The sequence below is a fragment of the Anomalospiza imberbis genome, chromosome 9, assembly GCF_031753505.1.
Source record: "Anomalospiza imberbis isolate Cuckoo-Finch-1a 21T00152 chromosome 9, ASM3175350v1, whole genome shotgun sequence".
Classification (NCBI taxonomy): domain Eukaryota; kingdom Metazoa; phylum Chordata; class Aves; order Passeriformes; family Viduidae; genus Anomalospiza; species Anomalospiza imberbis.
In genome coordinates, this window is record NC_089689.1 from 3625757 (window position 1) to 3644577 (window position 18821).

Consider the following 18821-nt stretch of genomic DNA (forward strand, 5'->3'; position numbering starts at 1 on the left):
TCCTTACAAATTTTCTAGCTGCCTTTAAGGCTGACAACAAGAGCAGGTCAGACAATCAATGCACTGAGTACCAGAAGCCTCAGTGATTGCATTTGCAGAAAGTTAACATCCTCCTCACCTCTTTTAGCAACAAACAGCCCTTTCCTGACTCCAAGAAAGTACAGGCTGCTTCCCACTCTGCTCCTATTACAGAAATTTTGTTCTAGTATGGCAAATCTTTAAGATAAAATTACTGGAAACGTGGGGTCCATAAAATATCCTTTGCTATACAAAGATGAAGACATCCTGTATGGTCTATGCTTATACATAAAAATCCTTTTGTTGGAAAGAACAGTGCTGCTGTAGATATTAGAGATATAACAGATTATTTCAGCACTAGAGAGCAAAGAACAGTTCTGATACAACTGACTGTACACACCCAAAACACCACATGGTGTACATTTAATATAGAAGTAACACATGGATAGATAATCTGACAACCTAAAAATACATTTACAGTATATATTATGTGCAGCACCAGCATTTGTTTACTAGCAATCAGCCATTCAGTATAATCTTTTCAGCTCAGAAAGGAGACACGTTCCACAGCAGCTGTTCATGCATCATGGCATCAGGACAGAAGTGTGGATCAACACACACAGCTCCTTCCTTTTGTAGGCACTGGACACATGATCCAAATGCCTTTTAATTGCATCTCTTCAACAAAGCTTTTTAAAAAAAAAATTCTATAAACAGCTTATTATGCTTGCCAAAAAGAAAAAAAAAAGTTAGTGTAGATTAAAAGTCTGTGGAAATTTGGCATTAATTTCACAGACTGATCTGAACAGCATATTTGCAAAATGATTTTATTGAAAAGGAGCATCTCTTCTTTCTGAACTATTTTTAATGAGTGATACCATAAAAAGTCCTCAGTAACTTATCGAGTTGTACAAGGAAAAAAGACAAATTGGTTTATTACTACAAAGATACCTACATATTTAAATCTCAATGCATTTTCCTTCAGTCTTAAAAAGTTTTGAGCAAAGAGAAAAGGTATTCTTAATAAGCAAGCTCTTAGTGCAAACCTAGAGGTTCTCTGGGGTTTTTATTTTCCATTCCCTTCCATTTTATTCACCTGATTTCTTCCCCTTCCCCCAGCTCAGTCAGTCAGAGGCAATTCAAGCTTACAGCACTTCACTGTAACCAGCCTAGCAAATTCAAAAAGCACACTTGGGCATCCTGCTCCAGCTCACCCAGAGAAAAGAGCTGCCAATGGTACTGCAGCTTTTCAGAGTGAAAGATGAATGAAGATTGTGTCTTGGAGCAGTACATTTGAAAACAGAAACCAAAAGTGGGTTTTGTCCTTTTAACCAGCAAATTGTACTCATTCATGCAAACATGTATAAAAAAGCCACAAAATTAAACACAAGTTATTCTAATGGAGACTTTCCTTTTTTCCTGTTTCAAAGAAATGCCATTACTTGGCATTCTTTTCAGTACTGTTTTTTTATTAGAAGTATTTGAATGAGAGAACTGGGAGAAGGACTTATTTTGTTGTTGGTTTAGCGTTCAGTAAATTATTCCTCCCGTGGAGAGAATTACAATATATTTAACACTCATTGCTTCAATTTTATGTTTCCATGACTTTGTGGACTTGTACAAAATATTTCCCTGCCTCTTAGAGAAGGTTGTGTGGCTTAATCAATTCCACTTGTGGCTCACCTTTTAACTGGAGTGCAATATCTCTGTAAAGCTCCCGACTAATACGAAACTCATCTGCATGCCAGATCTTTCCATCTCGAGTGCGAATCCTTGTTTCAGCAGGATTGAAACCTGAAAGCAAACGATTCAAGAGTTTAAAATAACTCCATAAGATGTAAATACAGCTTTGTCAGAGTGGAAGGGATGGGAAACTGCCAAGTAAAAAAGTAACTATGTGAATTTCTAATGCTAAATTAGAAGAAAGCAATATATCAGTCTGCCACTTGCTCACAGTTGAAAAACAGCAGAATGGGTGAGGAAAAGATTATTAAAAATGTGAAAGGCTTTTTCAATCAATACAATATTACGAAGCTCTGAGACCATAAAAAAATTATTGCAATCAACCCAAACACCAGTGAGCTTCTTTTTATAGTAATTCTAAGAAGAGACAGGAAAAACTTCAAAGGAATTTGTACTTCAGTACAACTTCAGTAATTTAGCAAGAATTTCTTTTGACTTGTGATCTGTGATCAAACCATGCACCCCCATATTGCCCAAGAGAGCTATGAGCCAGGTCCATGCTTTGAAACGTTGCTCAGTGGCTTGAGCTCTGCTCCCTCACCCCGTACAGGCAGCAGGGAGGGGATGTGCACCTCCATACCTCTGTATGATGGAGCAGCAGGCACGGCTGTCACCTTCCTGACCTTGGGAGTCACCATGTTCTCCACGTTAGCGACCACAACAGGTTGCTCAGCAAACCCCAAGTGCTGCCCTCTGCCACTGAGCTCCTCAGAATGCTCCCACTGCTTTCGGATCCTCTCCTTCAGCTTTTCCAACTTGGCATCGTGCTGCCGCTGCTTCAGGATTTCCAGCCTATGAGCACTGCAAATACTCGTGGCAGAAGAGGAAGACACTTTCAGTTCACTGTCCTGGGACGTGATACTCTGAGAAGCTCTAGTGCTACTTTCATCTCCCCTGGAGCCACTGGTTTTTTCTTCTTCCAGTCTTGAAAGTGCTGCAACCCTGGGAAATGCCTCGTTACTCTGCAAGGCGTTGATTGTTGGTCGGTCATTCAGGTACCTCACGACGGTCTCGTCTGCAGCAGAAGGGAAGCAGCTGTCAAAGCCTCTGCTGTGCCGATCCCGCTCGTCCCGCTCTTGTGCCAGACAGGCTGGGAGCTCGCTCTTCCCTTCTGCTTCACTCAGCTCCAAACTAGACAGCAGTTGTTTGGCCTCTAGCTGGCTAGAACTGTGGTAAGACAGAGAACTATATAAATCCCTGATGTAACAGAAGGAGGAAAAATTCACCGTCAGAAATACAAATGTAGGACCTTCAAACTCAGCAATCAGCACATAAATAAATCATCAACTAAATAAATTACTTCCTCTACCTTGGCCCCACTTTAAAGGCAAGTTCTTTTAAAATCTGACCACCTCACATTTAATAGTGCAAGTCTGATGAAACAGAAAGAGACTTCTGTTCAAAATTTCATTTGTTGCACTCTCTGTCTGAAAAGAACTATATGTAACGCTGACGGCTAGAAAATCACCAAGCAGTAATGTCGCCCTTCAGTTTAAAAGAGAAAAGCCTTAAATAACAAGTATAGAACTTAGGAAAAGCATAATTACTACATGAGCTACTCAATTAACAGAATTGACCCAAATCAGTCTCACATGCAACAAGGAGGACCATCTCACAGCTGACTCAAGTAGTGGAAAAAGAGACCAAAACGTCGATGTCAGGATAATAATTATGTTCTATGGCCTGTTCTGTGTTCTGTACCACTTTTGTTCCATGAGAAGCTGTTCTTATATGAGTTTCTCAGAGTCACAAAAATGGAATGTAACTTTAGTACTAGCTCTAGTAGTACTAGTACTACTCTTGCTCCACACTGTCTTGGTAACACATTTGGGAACATATGCTGAAGAACTAATGAAACAAAGCTGGAAAAGCACAAAGAAACAGTCTTTTTGGTTCTTATTACTGAAACTAAATACCTATCAAACCCATCAGGTCACTAAGGCCACAGTCATACCACTTGATGACCCAGCCCCATTTCGAAACAGTTGACTTTAAACTCACATTCACTGAGTAAAAAATAAATGTGCAATATTTACTAAGAAGTCCAACAGCACATGCTGTCATGTGGGTAGGTGATGGGAGGAAGCAAACCAATTTTTGAGGAGGTGTCAAAAACACCACTGTTAGCTTAAATCTAATCTTAGCATGTTTTTCTTCAATAGTCAGCTGTCCCAGCACTAACCTGTAGGAAGCCAATGGCTCACGAAATTCCACACGACTGCATTTTTTCACATTGCTTTCCAGAGTGGTTGCTCGAAGAGGGCTGCGTGAGGACTTCTCCTTGCTTGATTTATTTTGGCTGGAGGACCGGGAACCTGAAGCAGAAAACAAAGAATGCTCTATGTATCTACCACTCCAGAAAGAGAAAGCTCCTGGGGCTGAATCATGGACATAGTCTTTCTTGGGTTTGAGCAGCTCTCTCTTTCAACAAGCTGATTTCAACAACTAGGAGCAAGGCAGCAAGTGCTTGAAACAATGACCATACTTAAAGAGAGATAATAATGCTTGCAGATTAATTATAAGTAATTACATCTGCAAAGTTGGCTGTGTTGCCACTAGAGGTCGATCTGTCTGTTCTTCAGTAGCACACTACCATAATGCTCTTAGTATATAAAATGAGGGCTTATTTCCTATAAGCAAATGCTCTCCTTCAGTCAGATAACAGAAGCACCAGATTTAGCAAACTTCCTGTCAGAGTGGGATATCACTGCTCACTCACAGCGTGGGGCAAGTCCTGTCACCCCCTCTAACCAAGAGACTGAGACAGAACACTCTCCTTCCTAAGCTCAGGGAAGGAAACGTCAGTTTCTTCTGGGCAATTAGTGTCTCAGGAATAAAGACCACAGGCAGGAGACTAGCTGGGGGCAGGGAGAACCCAAACTTTCCCAGAATACAGTGGCTTTATGCTGCCTTACACGTTCCCTCCTCAATAATACATACCCTTCCTGCTGCTCTTCCTGCTGGCACTAGCAGAGGGCTTCTTGGCATCCATGACTGAATCGAACACAGCCGTGCTGGTGGGAGCTATCTCCAATTTGTTCTCTATATGACGTAGCTAGAATTGGAAGATAATGCAAATTAGAACACTGTTTTCTGTTTTTAACCTATATTTTTATTTCTTCCCGAACATGACAAATTTTTCCTTTTTCACGACGAATCAAATTGCAGGCAAGAGCAACTTCACAAGGCTGACATTGCAAAACTGTATGGTCTTATGGCCAGAAACTACTAATAAGTTTTGTTTAATAAGATTATCTAAATTAGGTTTTATTGCATAGTTTTGTTCCCTTAAATAGGCTGCTTTGAAAAAATTAATAACATGTCATTCAGAGACTTAATGCTCGGCCTGAATAAAATATTAATTCCACTTGGAAAAAATTCTGTAATACTCCCTTATAAGTGGAGCATGGTACAAATTCCACATGTAAAACCCCACACTGATGCTCAGCTACTGAGAAAAAAGAGGGACAAGGCTACGGGAAAGAGCTGAATTCTGTGCAAACCTGAACTGCTTGGCCTCACTGAAGCCGGGTTTTAGACACTACTACATCATCTTATGCACCTAAGTTAATTGCTGCAGAAATACAGCAAGCCCCATGCTCAGAATGGAAAATTATTAAATACATTGGTGTTGCCTCAGTTTCTGACTGGTTTGAGTGAGCAGGGGAGAGGTATTTCTCCAAGTTTTCAGAAAAACGTGACATCACCACTTTGTTAAATAAAAAGGTATTAAGCTTGCTGTGGCAAAAGCTTCTCTTTGTGTGCAGAAAACTTCTTCCAAGATAAAACAATGTTCAGCATTCACATACTCCAACAGCTTTGTGCTATTCATAACTTGTTGAAGAAGCAATCACTAAGTAAAATAATACTTTGGTTAAAGCTTTTGTAGCCACTAACTGATTTGAAAATGAGTAAAAAAAAAAAAAAACAAACTGAACAACCCTAAAGGAAAAAAAAAGTTAAAAAAAAGTACTTACAGCAGCCTTAGTCTGAGAAAAAGAAGCCCATGCTGCAGTTAGATCTTCCAGAGAAGAAACAAAGAAATTAATTTCTCATTAGTACATGAAAAACAATGAAATAAAATGTTATTTCAAAACTATTTTCATGCTCTTGCTAACAAAGTTCTTTTCACAACACAGTTCCCACCTGTAAATCTCCTCTATGAAAGACCGTTATCAGACAAAGCTCATCTTAGCAAAGCTGTAAAGTATTTAATGTAAGATATTATGAGTTCACTAAGTTAGGTTGAATGCATTATGACACCTGAAATCAAATCCACCACGTATAACAGATGATCTTTAGAAGATAAAAAATGAAGCTGATTACCTACCCCAACATTAATACTTTATATTTTTCTATTATACTACAGTTTAACTACCTTTTTCCCCCCTTCCATTTTCTTCTTCAGTAAACTAAGCATGAATACATGGTCACTGAAAGACTCTACTCAAAACCCAAGCTGCGAACGGCAGAATTATGAACAGTAATCTTTCTGAACTGTACACCCCACAAACAAAACAGAAATAATGTTTGTGAACAAGCAGGAGGTACTAACCCAAGCCTTTTCATCTAAACAGACAGCACCTACTGTATAAGCAACTGAGCTCAGGAGGATGTAGTAGTGTTTTCCTCTATAAATATTTACTTCCTCAGTTCCCCTCTTTTGTTTTCTAATGGTTCTTACAATCTAATGGTTCATAAAACATAAGAGCCATGGAATCATGGAGATCCATCTCGGAACCATGAAGAGTAGTAGTAACAGAGTTGAAAAAAATAATCTCTTCCTCATAGTAAAAAACCTGCTAATTTCATTTCAGGCAAGATACAACAACACAAAGGAAGAGGGTTAGGGAAGCAGCACAGAAACAACTTTGCTTTGACTTCTAGAGATGGTGCTTCTTGTCCACAGAACACTACAGCTTCAAAAAGTAGGCAATTTTTAAAGAAACTGACCATACCACAGGAAATAATCAGCAATAATGTTCTCTTACAGATAAAATAATAATCTTTCTCTACTTTGAAAACAACTTCTGGAGCCCAGTTTTGTCATACTGAAGATCAAATGATCGATCTCGAACCACAGGCTTAGCACACGATTCAGTTGCTCTACACAGGAGACCTTTCTTCCTTTCAGGGAAGATTTTTTCAGGGAAGTACTGTCATTTTAAAATTTTTCTGCCCCCTCCTTTCCTAAATTAGCGTAATCGTAACAGTAAAAAGCTAAATGATTTCTCCAACTAAGCAAGACAAAACTGCTGTAAACGTCAAACACTGTGGAGATGCAGTGCTGCTATTCAAATGTCTTCACCGCTCTGGAACTGAGCAACTGTCACAGAGGCTCTTCCTCACTTCCTTCAAGAGCCAACAGTTCCCAATTTCTGCTCCTCCTCTACAGCACTTTAAAAAATTCTGTCTCTGTGCCATCTTGGCAACCGTATCCCAGGCTGGCACCTGCTAATGCAGATCAGCAAATACTCCGGAGATCAGAGTACAAAACTGCTATCTGCAAAAAGGAAGCCACAGAACACATGCTCTTAGCTCCCAAAACAAGGTAGGAGAACAGAGAAAACCCTTACCTCTGGTAGAATCCTTGCTTTGGTTATGCCTGGGATTTTGCAGAGGCACCTCATTAGATTTGTTGCTCCACATTGTGTCAATTTACCTAAAAAAAATAGTCACGTAAGAATCAAAGAGGTATAAAGTAAAAGCAAATCTATCTTAGTCTAAAGAGAACATAACCTTGATCATTATGATGAATGTCTACCTCATCTGATGACTTCAAACCTTCATCATGAACAAGGTCAGATAATCAGCATGAAATCACAGATGTGGTCACAGCTTCCTGCAGAAACCACGTAATTCCTTGGATAAAGAAGGGTTTGATTTTGTTCTCTGTCATCAAGAAACATTAACTTGATAAAAGGAGGCCCAGAGGTCGATGCAATTTAGATCAGAGTAACAAGTGTTGCAGCAAGTCTGAAGAAGTCCACACTGGAATACCACACACCCAGGTCTAACACAGACAGCACCACATGGCTTGAACCTATAAATGCTTGGGGAAAATACCCAACTCCACCAGTGACAGAATGAATGTGTCACCAATCTCTGTGAAAGGAAAAGGCACAGCAGAACTGCATGCCAGGACCCTACAGCCAGGAAAAAAGACAAGGCTGGTGCAACCGTTGTTTTCCTGTGAACTTTGAAGTTAAGACTCCCAGTGAATCTGAAATTAGTGTGAACTCCCAGCCACTATCAGCAAAGCAGTTTTTATAAAGGAGAAAAGGAAAAAAACAGACAACAAAAAAAGAACCCAGCACATGCTTACTGAGCTGTCTTCATAACACACTGACAACACTTCTTTTATGGAAAGAAAAAAATCAAGTGACCACAGAGTTCCAACAGGAAGTTCTAGACCTCTGAAGGAGTCATAAAAGCACATTCTCTTCTCTCTTCTTTCACGAACTCCCAGATGTAAGTTTCCTTATTTTTTAAGTACTGAAAATCTCTTTTGCTCTTACCTCCCTACACTGTGTGCCACATAAAAAAGGTAATCAAATATAAAGACCAATCTTCTGGTAAAAATTAACACTATCTACTACTTACTGAAACAGACTTTTGCCCATATATTTTGTGACAAGGATTTTTCTCATATATAGTTTTAAGGATACTCACAGTGACTAGCAGTAAAGTTTGGTCTCACATTCAGTCATATATCCCATATTTATAGCAGTAAGTTATCCCAAGAAACTGCTCTTATGCCCCAGGAAAAACTATCAATAATAAGAACACAGGTCTTCAAAAGACCTTTAGCTGTGACTTTCTTTGATGAGTTCAAGTAAGTGTTTGAAAGAGTAAGGAAAAGGCATGTAAGCTTATATATGTAGGTACAGAAACACAAAAATTCAGAAATTCTAGAAGGGAAGGGTGGGTGTGTTAGTTTTTAAGTATCCAATAATTATGGGCATTAAGCCAAGTGTAGTTAGAAAATTCTGCTTCTAGGACAGGTGCTGAAGAGCTCATTCATGCAGACCAGCACTTTGTGCCTCATCATTCATGCTGTAAATCACAGCACTGCCCTGCCCTGGAAATCATCCAGCTGATCCTCTCCATCACTGGAGAATAGAGCTGTTGGGCTAGAAATGTAGAAAATAAATATTAATAAAAATGAGGGAATTTTCCACAGTGAACTGATTTTGAGGGCTGCTGAAAATACTGTATCATACCAGTATCAGTTTCTTGCCCAAACACTTAGGTAACAAAGTCTACTCAATATGTAAATTTAGCATAGGATAACTTCTGGACAAGCAAACATCTATTAAAGGATTAAGTATCCATCTTCATGTAATTGCTTGGGATTTATTCTTATCATTAGAATAATTAGTATAGATAAGAAAACTTAATCAGGGACCGTAATTGTTCCTTTTGTTGTACATGTACAAATATATATCGTTTATTTTAGGATGCCCTGCGAATGTAGAGTTGTAACACACTCTATGTATTCCTTAAATCTATATGAGAAGTACCACATTGAACAATCTGAAATTGCTTGTTAATAGCTTTCATCCTGACACTAAGAACTGCCAGTCCTTTACCTGAGCTGAACAGAACTCATCCAGACAGTGAAACACTTCAGAGAGCACCTTATATAGTGCACCCTATGCACAGTGTAACAGACACTGCGTTATTCCCACAGGTGTGTGCTGATGATCACCAGTGGTCAGCAATTCTATCCCAACTCCTTCACAAGTCTCTAATGCCCCTCAGTAAAAGGCCATTCAAGCTCTCCTCCAAGCTGGGAGGAAATCAGAAAGCATCTTGCTGTACTTATCCTAAGGCACACCTGCAGTACCAGCTTCAAGTGTACAGTCTGACCCTCACTGGCTTCAGAGCAGCCCCTGAGATTCACTGAGCAGTTTTGTTCAACTCAGGCTGCTGCTGATGGAAAAAAAAGCCACGACAGAACGGAGCACTCTGGAGCTGTCTACAGTTTCAGGAACTACACTGCAGTAGTTTTCAGTCCTGATGTAATCATAACTCTGAGGTTTTGGGGTTTAGGTATCCCTCTCCCATTTCTTTGGAAGGGTAGGAGAAATTGATGAGCTTTTCAAAACCTTCATACAAATAAATTGTGTTGATTCCCATAAACTTTTGAATTCCTATGTATTACTAAAATAACGTCTCTCTATTGCTACAGCTGACATGAATAAGCAGCACTCTGTAAAAAAAAAAGTACAATTCAATATCCTGCCTCTGCAAAAAGTTCAACCAAACAGAGAAAATTCTTTAATGTTGCCAAGAGTACAGAAAGGGGTGGGGAATAAAAACGAAATAAATCCAGACACAGTTACCATGTCTGTTTATAGGACTTGCATGCAGAATAATAGACCAGTTAAACACTAAAATACATTGAAATTAATATTGATCAGCGAATAACACTAAGAAAAAAATCAAATGAAGGAAATTGAAATTATTTTTAAATACATTTTCCATCAATACAAAAGTTATCTCAAAGTACCATGAATAACTTTTTGATAAAATACATAAAAACTACATTCTGAAATTATTGCTTCAAAGAGATCTCGTTCTACTAAACTAAATCACCATCTCTATTTAATACTGACCTGAAACAAAGAGACTGAGCTCAAAAGATGAAATGCCAAAGAACTTCTGAGGAGACAGCACTGACGGCAAAAGGTTATCTGCAGGCTGAATAAGGCTTTGAGAATCTTGGGATTGTTGGAAAAAAGGTGGAAGACTACAAATCAACAGAACTAATCTCATGGTTATTGGATTGCTCCCTGGGAGACACAGACATCCCACACAGGTCCATTCAGGGCTGGCTTGCCAAGCCCCTCCTTGGGTGAGTGATTAAGATACAAACACCATTGTGTTCTGATGTTTCAATGCCACATCAAGTGCCCATCTCATTCTTTATTCACATGTCCAAAAAAAAAAAAAAAGCAGTACACAAGAGAAGGCACAGCAGAACTGCTACAGATGAGGACCTAAGAGGAAACAAGAAAGGAAACAATATACTCCAAACTCCTGGAAGAAACTGGACGGGGGGATGGATACAGGACCTGACAACCACTCTCTTCTACAAACACTGCTCCTACAAGAAGACACTGAAGAGAACTGACAGATCAGAAAATGCACAAGAAAGCACCGGAAAAGAGGAAATGGAAACAAAGAAAACCACTGCCATGTAAAAAAGGAACATGAGAAACCCACACATTTAATACTAAACATACCCAGGATGACATTGGGTCAACATAGTTAAGAGCACAGCATTATTAAAAGAGCAGGAGATATGAAAGCAGAATATGCTTAACAAACATATATAACAATGTGAAGAGATTAAAATCAAGACTGGGAAAAAGAGAAAGAAAATTGTGAGAGAAGCAAGCAGGATATAAAATTGAAGAGAATGAGAAAGCTAGGAAGGTGAGAGAAATGCAATGAACTTTTAAAGAACTGGCATAGAGAGCAGCAAAAAGTAAGAAAAGAAGCTTGGTTTTAGTCCAATTGTGAAGTTTTTTTTCAAAAACCCTTGGTAAGGTTTTTTTTTTCCTTAGTAGCACAGACTTGGTAAGAAAAGGAAAGAGGAAACTCAGAAGTCATGGCACTGGTACAAGGAAACAGGAGAGGAAACTGAATTGTGCAGATTCAGAGAAGGAAGACAATGTGAGCAAGGGATCACCCACTGCTGTTTTCACTAACATTTCATGGTTATGGGGAAAAAAAAACAAGTATGCACAGGGAACAGTATCCCTCGAGACTTTGTTTCTTATAAAAATACAAGGGATACTAAACAAAAGGGATACCACAAAAGAAAATATGAAGGTTTACTAAAAGTATGGAATTAAACAAGGTACTAACATTGACTTCTATGGGATATTCTCAAATGTTTTATCTACATAGTGGCATATTTTGCTACAAACTGGGTACACAATGCACTAGGAAAACATTTCATGCAGTTTAAGCAAAAATAATGCACCAGTGCCAATAAAAGAAGCCATCTTTTCCTTTCTTTATGCCTGGGTCTCTCTTTGCCTTATTCGGGCAGAAAGTCAATGGGCTTATGTTGTAAAGCAAAGTGAACTGGGAGTCTGGTACAGGCTAAAAGAATTCTTCTGCCTGTTCTTTTTGCTTTATTAGTTCTACCTATGCCACACTTTAAGCAACACCTTCCATGCAAGCAGAAGAAAAAGAGATGGAAACACTGGTGAACAGTCAGATCAGTCTCAGTCCTGTACTGGCTGCTGCTTCCCAGAAGCAAATGTGTCAAGCTGCTCTTGACTTTGCCTTGAGGAGAACGGTGGGACTGGGCAAAACAAGAACCATTCAGCACCTTCTTCCCAGTGGAGCTAGCACTGGAGCTCAGGAGCACCCTGGCCAGTGCGTCCCACTGCACCCACACCTCACACAGTGCACCCTTGTGCGGGGAGGAAATGGACACAGACACAAATAATCGGTTTTCAGGATGGTTTTTCCTGTTTGCAAAAACATTTTAAGTTTCCATGTATAAACACAAAGGTGACTTTTGAATCTTAAAAGACCCTCTGGAGCTCCTGTCTGTGCAGCTAAAGCTCTGCACTGCTGGCAGTAACAGACATAGGTAGACAGGCACAGGCAAACCCAGTCGAGCAAATTGCTTTGCTGAGCCAGTCCACTGAAAGTGATGGAAATTATATTTAAAGATGCCAGAAACACTTTCCAAAGCTTCTCAAATACCACAAAATACAATTTATTATTATATGCTTGAGTCTGGAATAAAAATAACGTTAACCTACTCGTTTTTCCGGAATCCAAGTCCTTACCATATTGCATTATCTCACTTAAATGAGAGTTAAAAATATCCACAATACATTGTTCTAAGACTTGTTTTGGTTATGTATATGGGCTTTCAAAATGTTTTTTGATACAAGAGTGACATATTCTTTCTTTGGCCAGAGCATGTTTTGAGCAAACTTTGCCTTTCGACACTATCAGATGCAGGCGATGTACCGACCTTCCTCAGGACTGAGGACAAATTCCAGCACAACAAACAAATGCATGACATGTTTGTCCAAAAAGCTCCACATCTTCAGAATCTCCAGCTGACACTGCACAATGAGGCAGGTCCTCCCTCCACCTTCTTCAATGCTCATTGATACAATAAGCTTTCAAATGAAATGTAAAGGAAGTGAACACCAGCAATGCCCAAGGAGCTCATGAACGTTAGCTGCTCTGAATAATTTAATTTTAGATAATATTCAGTATTTTGTCTTGTAATACAAGCAGTATATATACCAGAAGAACTCACATTCCAAATATCATTACTTTGGAAAATAATTAAAACAAAACAAAAGCTTCATAAGTAAAATAAATTAAATAAAATTTGATCTGTCTTAAGCTAGATAACAAGAAAACTTTAAGGATACTAAGGCAGTACAAAAAAAAGAGCAATCAAGATACACCACACACTTGCAGATAGAAGAGCACTTAAACATTTCAAAGCATGTGTCACTACCTCTAGCTTTTAACCAGGAAATAAATGATATAAACACACATCCATCAAATGTCAAAAAAACCCAGTAGAAAATACAAATATGTTTCCTGAGTTCTATGATTAAATCACTGGCACGAGTCAGCTACTAAATTTGCATCCAAACTACAGTGCAGATTTCTCTATAAATGAAACATTCCTGGATCTGATTCTTTCAAACTGTATGCTGAGAATGGACACTTACCACATTCTCTTGCTATGAAAAGACATGGCAACTTGCAAAAGTGTCTCTGCTTCATCACAAGTGATGGAGAAGTGATAACAAATAAAACTGGCCCAAAAAAGGGATTAGTGGTTCTACTGAAATTAAATGTCTTCCTCTGCTGCATCACATGCCAGGAGGTACTCTGAGGAAATCTACTGAAATGAATGTTGTGACAGCTAGTGTAACTTGATTCATTGTTCATGAAGAAATCAGAGTACAAAGGCACAGAGAATGCATCCATTTATTAAGGAGATGCACACAAGGCTTTGCCTATCCATTCACAAGTTCTGTATTTTCTTTGACTTCAAAGATCTTAGCATTTATGACAGAGAAGAAAATACCCCAGTTCCTAGAACCAATAAAGTACTCCTGCATTTTCTTTTCTCAGCCTTCAAAACAAGACTTCATTCACTGGTTCCACCTCTAGTTACCAGAAACTGCACATTAGATTTCAATTCTTTCAGCCCATAATAAATCCATTCAGCAGAATATGCTCAAATTCTTCAAGCTCTGTCTCATCTCACTGTGAAGGAGTCTTCTTAGAACTTACAGGCAATGCCCTCAGCCAGGTACGAAAACCAGACCTGTAAATTTTGACAAAGACAGCAGCTTTCAAACAGTCCCAACAGAACCATGAGCAGAGAAGCAACTTCACCTGCAGCTGTGTCAACTGCAGGATGATCACTATTTTCTTTCAAAGCAGACTAAAGTGCGTGAAAACTTCAGGGAAGATGTTCCAAATGCCACTTTCTCAACTTTGATGCCTCTGCTCAGAATTGCATTCAGAAGGAGCATCTAAGAAGTGTCTCAATAACAACACAAGGTATCAAAACACCCCAAACACAAAAACCTCATGACAAGCTGAACAGTGACCACCAGCTCTGTTTCTGACCTGGCATTACAAAGGCAGATACCAGGACTCTGCTAAAAGACTTTTTCTTGATCTGGCTACATGTAGCACTAAGATATTTTTTCATGTTTAAATAACACCATCCCTTTAAAAGCTTTTTCTGTTTCAGTATGAGAACTCCACCTGGTGCATTGCCATGGATGTGACTTAGTGAGAAATTCTGCCATTGGTGAGAAGTGTTCTTAGGAAGTTAAACCAGCCAGAATTTCTGTTAGCATTCACTAAGTTTCAATTGACCTGGTATAATTGATTAGTTCATTTATTTGCTCTATTCTTTCTCTAGCATATTGACAAAGGTTTCAGACTTAAGGCATACAAGTAATTTTATTCTCAATGGAGCAGTCCATTAAAGCCTATTATATCATTAGCACAATGATACACATCTATCTTCCAAGCACTTATGTCTATGGATAAATTTTACACTTCTGTTGTAATCCAGCCACATGCCTAATATATTGACTGCACTGGGAAAGTTTTCTTTCTGCACTCAACTACCAAAGTCCTTCTGCTATCATTACTGTATCACTACACCTGATCTTATATTAACACTCACATTGATTTGAATAGCATCAATTTGTTGAAGTACATCAATAGCAGAGTTAAACAGGTCTGCTGTACTGATAAAAAGGTGGCTCTCTGATGTAAGTTTTCAAGGTGGAGTTGAGCAGATTTAGCAGCTCCACAGTGATGAAGGGATCCAAATACTCCTTGCTACCTTCTCTAGCAATCATGTCACTCTGTCATAGACGCAATGCTCACCTGACTGCAACTCGAGCCAGTTCAACTCACTAACCTGGCAGCAAATTAATAATTTTTCTTTTATGGTGACTTTTCTTACAGTTTATCATGTTGCTGCAAGGACAGGCAAACTGGGAGGAAAGAAGCAGCATCAGGTACATCACACCATTCATGTTACGCTGTGCAGCTTCACTCACCTCCCAGAGATGGTAACACAGAATAGATCCAGTGCTGTGTGCACTGACACTCCAGATTTCAAACCTAACTGGAAGCACATCAATAGGACTGCAGCCTCATCTGAGCACTCTAAAGTCCATGGGACTAAACCCATTAATGACTTTATCCACAAGTCTGCTTGATACAAGGAAACCTTTTTAGCAGAAAGCAGCTGTATGTCTGGTAGAGGGGTGAAAGGAGACACAAAGGTCATTACATCCAAGTCAACAAAACCTTCAGCACAGATGTAGCAACTCCAAGATTAGATTCTTACCCATTTAAGGGATGCTTTTGCCGTGGTGAGAGATATTGCCAATAAAGTTATTTCAAGACATAAAAGACATGATCCACGTTGGGACTGGTTTATCAGTACAGTGTTCAAACCTGAGCTATGCACCAAAGCTTAGTAAAACAAACCCACGCAAACAAGATGTTCTATAATTTTAAAATAATTTTCTTTCAGTCACCACCACACCCAGCCTAGGCAGCCTGCAAGATGATCCATGCCAGTCAGCAACACAGAATCCTACAATGGTTTGGGATGGAAGTGACTTTAAAGATCACTGAGTTCCAACTCCTGGCCATGGACACCTTCCACTATCCCAGGCTGCTCCAAGCCCCATCCAATCTAGTCCTGAACACTTCCAGAGAAGGGGCAGCAGCCACAGCTCTGTGAGCTCTGTGCCAGAGCCTCACCACCCTCACAGGGAAGAATTTCTTCCCAGTGCCTAAGCTAAACCCGGTCTTTCAGTTTGAAGCCATCCCCGCTTGTCCTACCTCTATAGTTCCCAACAAAGAGTCCCTCTCTGGTTTCCTTGTAGGTCCCTTCAGATACTGAACACACTGTGAGGTCCCCACGCAATCTGCTCTGAACAGCCCCAACGTTCTCAGCCTGTCTTCGCAGGAGAGGTGCTCCAGTTCTCTTACCAACTTTGTGTCCTCCTCTGGACTTGCTCCAACAGCTCCATGTCCTTTCTACGCTGGGGACACCTGAACTGTACACAGCACCCCAGGTGAGGTCTCACGAGAGTGGACCAGAGGGGCACAATCACCTCTCTCAAGATGCAGCCCATACTCCTTTGGATGTCTGTAATTTCCACGGTACCCTGGCCCCTCGCAGAAATGTGCCATTACTCCATAAATTAAGCTGCTCTGCTTAGTGGGAGCAGGATACCTTCTGTTTAAAGTAGCGTCACTCACAGAAACCGAAGCCTTCGACAGTTTACAGCGTTCACGTGGCCACACCCTCAGTTGTATCTAATTATCTCAAGCATTACCTAATGAAACTGTTGCAGCAACCAGAACTATAGCAAAGAGACAGCAAAACGTAGCCGGACGGCGCAGACAGCTCGACAGAACACTGAGAACTTACATGCAAAGTAGTGAATCACAGCTCCACATTTGTCCCACAAACACTTTTGGTCACTGTACTTTGAGTTTCAAATCAGTAGAACAGTTGAAGCAGTTTAAGATGACAAACCCCCCCCTCCCGACCAGAACCGACCAGTCAAATGTTAAATTTTCAATTTCAAGACAGTGGATTGTTCATCTACACAATGAAGCTATTTGACAGACAAACCACTACCTGCAAACTTACACAAGGAACCTCTACCTGCAAACTTACACTTACCCCGTGCCAGGAGATGCTCAGCTGCTGAGCTACAGCTTATACCCAGAGACAGAAACAATCAGAGAATCAGAAAATCGTCAAGCTTGGAAGAGACCCTTAAGATCATCAAACATCCTAAACACCTCTGAGGAGGGTGACTCCATCACCTCCCTGGGCAACCTATTCCAGTGCTTGACTACCCGAACTATTCCACAAAGACTACACCGACAGCAGGCGATATACCACACAAAACTGCATCCACAGGGGGAAAAATAAAACCAAAACAAAACAAAAAACAACGAACCAACCCAGTCATACGCGTATAGAAGCCTCTATGCCTCCCACAGGCACAGTGAATGGCACCGATGAAGTCAGAGCACGCTCGGGGCAGATGTTGCCGGGGATGTCAGGAGGACTTTGAGCGGGCAGACACCGAGCGATGCCGCAATGCCGGGGCAGGACGCCCTGGCACAGCACAGGCACACGTTTAGCAAAGCGCACATTTAAACTTTAAAAGCGCCGTCCCCGTGCTCGGGGTGGCTCCCGGGGCAGCGGGGCCACCCCCGGCTCTGTTTCTGTTTGTCCGCAGAAACAGCCGGGATTGGCGGTTTCCCCCACAACGCGACAAGACAACAGCGGAACGGAGCACCCCAACCCTCTCCGTTCATCCGCCACCCCCCGGTACGACAAGCAGCGGAAAACAAATTAAAACTAGAAAAAGAAAGACACTTAACGGGTGAAGCGGATGCGGCGGAGACGCCGGAGCCGGGCGGAGCGGCCGAGCCAAGTGACAGCCGGCGGCTCCTCGGGCCGGGCCCGCCCCGGCCCCACCTCGCCCGACGCCCCGGCGGGGCGGCACCGCCGGCCGAGCGCGGCCTGGGGCGGCGGCGCGGGCCGCTCCCGCCGCCTCCTCACCTGGTGGACGCCCGCTGCGGCGGCGGCAGGTCGCGGCACATCCCGCGGAGGGCGGGCGGAGGGAGGGCGGCCCGAGCCCGGCGCGCGGCCCGTCAGCGGCCGCTCAGCGCCGCCATTACCGGCCCGCAACTGACACGGAGCGGCGGCGGCGGCGGCGGCGCAGCGGAAACTCTCGCGAGAGCCGGCCCGCCGCCGACCTTCCCAGCATGGCGCCGTCCCGCCGGGCCCCCGGGCGCCGGCCGCCATCTTGGGTGCGGCGCGGCCGCCCTGCCCTGCCCTGCCTCGCCTCAGCCGCGGGAGAGCCGCGTTCTCCCGTGGGTCGCTCGGGGCTTTTCTGTTTGCCCTCCCTTCTGCAGGCCTGACCTGCCGGGTCAGTCCCCTTGCGTTTTATGTGTCGGGGTGTTGGTGCGAGGCCAGGACGTGGCGATGCTAAGTGAAGCCAGCGCTGATGCTGGCATTCCTGAGGCGGCTCCAGCCGAAACTAGGGCACCGCTTTTGAGCCGTTTGTGTTCACAGCTAAGTCATCTTTACACAAATAATTCAATTTTTTTTTTTTTTTTGCAAATTTTTTTCCAATTACACTCTCCCGAATTTTAATTTGAATAAGCATTTGTGCAGAACTTCAGAGACATGACTGAGTTCCACGGGCTTCATTTCACTTCTATCACTCATTACAGACACGGAAGAATTTGTTAGCATACTGACTTCTAATGCATACATTCCACCCTGTAGATGCATTAAAACCACCCACGCTTCAAAAATAGGTCTAAGATATTATCCAGCTATAGCAAAATTATTTCCACTGAAGAAGGAAAGTTATTAGAATAGGAAAAAGAATTTCTTCCTACAGTTATTTTGGGAATGTTCCCTTCAGGGCCTGTCTACAACTTCCCCGGTCTGGTTTTCCGTCATTAGTGTG

General features: G+C 41.6%; 1 protein-coding gene across 6 annotated transcripts in view; it reads right to left on the reverse strand.

The window, feature by feature from the left end:
- Window positions 1-18059, reverse strand: part of CEP350 (centrosomal protein 350) — a 70241-nt gene extending 52182 nt beyond the window's left edge. For all 6 annotated transcript variants that reach the window (XR_011001969.1, XM_068199394.1, XM_068199395.1 and 3 more), the window contains exons 1-7: window positions 17903-18059; window positions 7338-7423; window positions 5739-5782; window positions 4702-4816; window positions 3944-4076; window positions 2342-2928; window positions 1702-1812 (exon numbers count right to left, since the gene is read on the reverse strand). Coding sequence is in view for 5 of the 6 variants with exons in the window: in XM_068199394.1 (XP_068055495.1) it covers window positions 1702-1812; window positions 2342-2928; window positions 3944-4076; window positions 4702-4816; window positions 5739-5782; window positions 7338-7410 (1063 nt within the window). In the remaining variant the exon portion in view is untranslated. The remainder of the gene's footprint in view (window positions 1-1701; window positions 1813-2341; window positions 2929-3943; window positions 4077-4701; window positions 4817-5738; window positions 5783-7337; window positions 7424-17902) is intronic.
- Window positions 18060-18821: the final 762 nt, after the last annotated feature.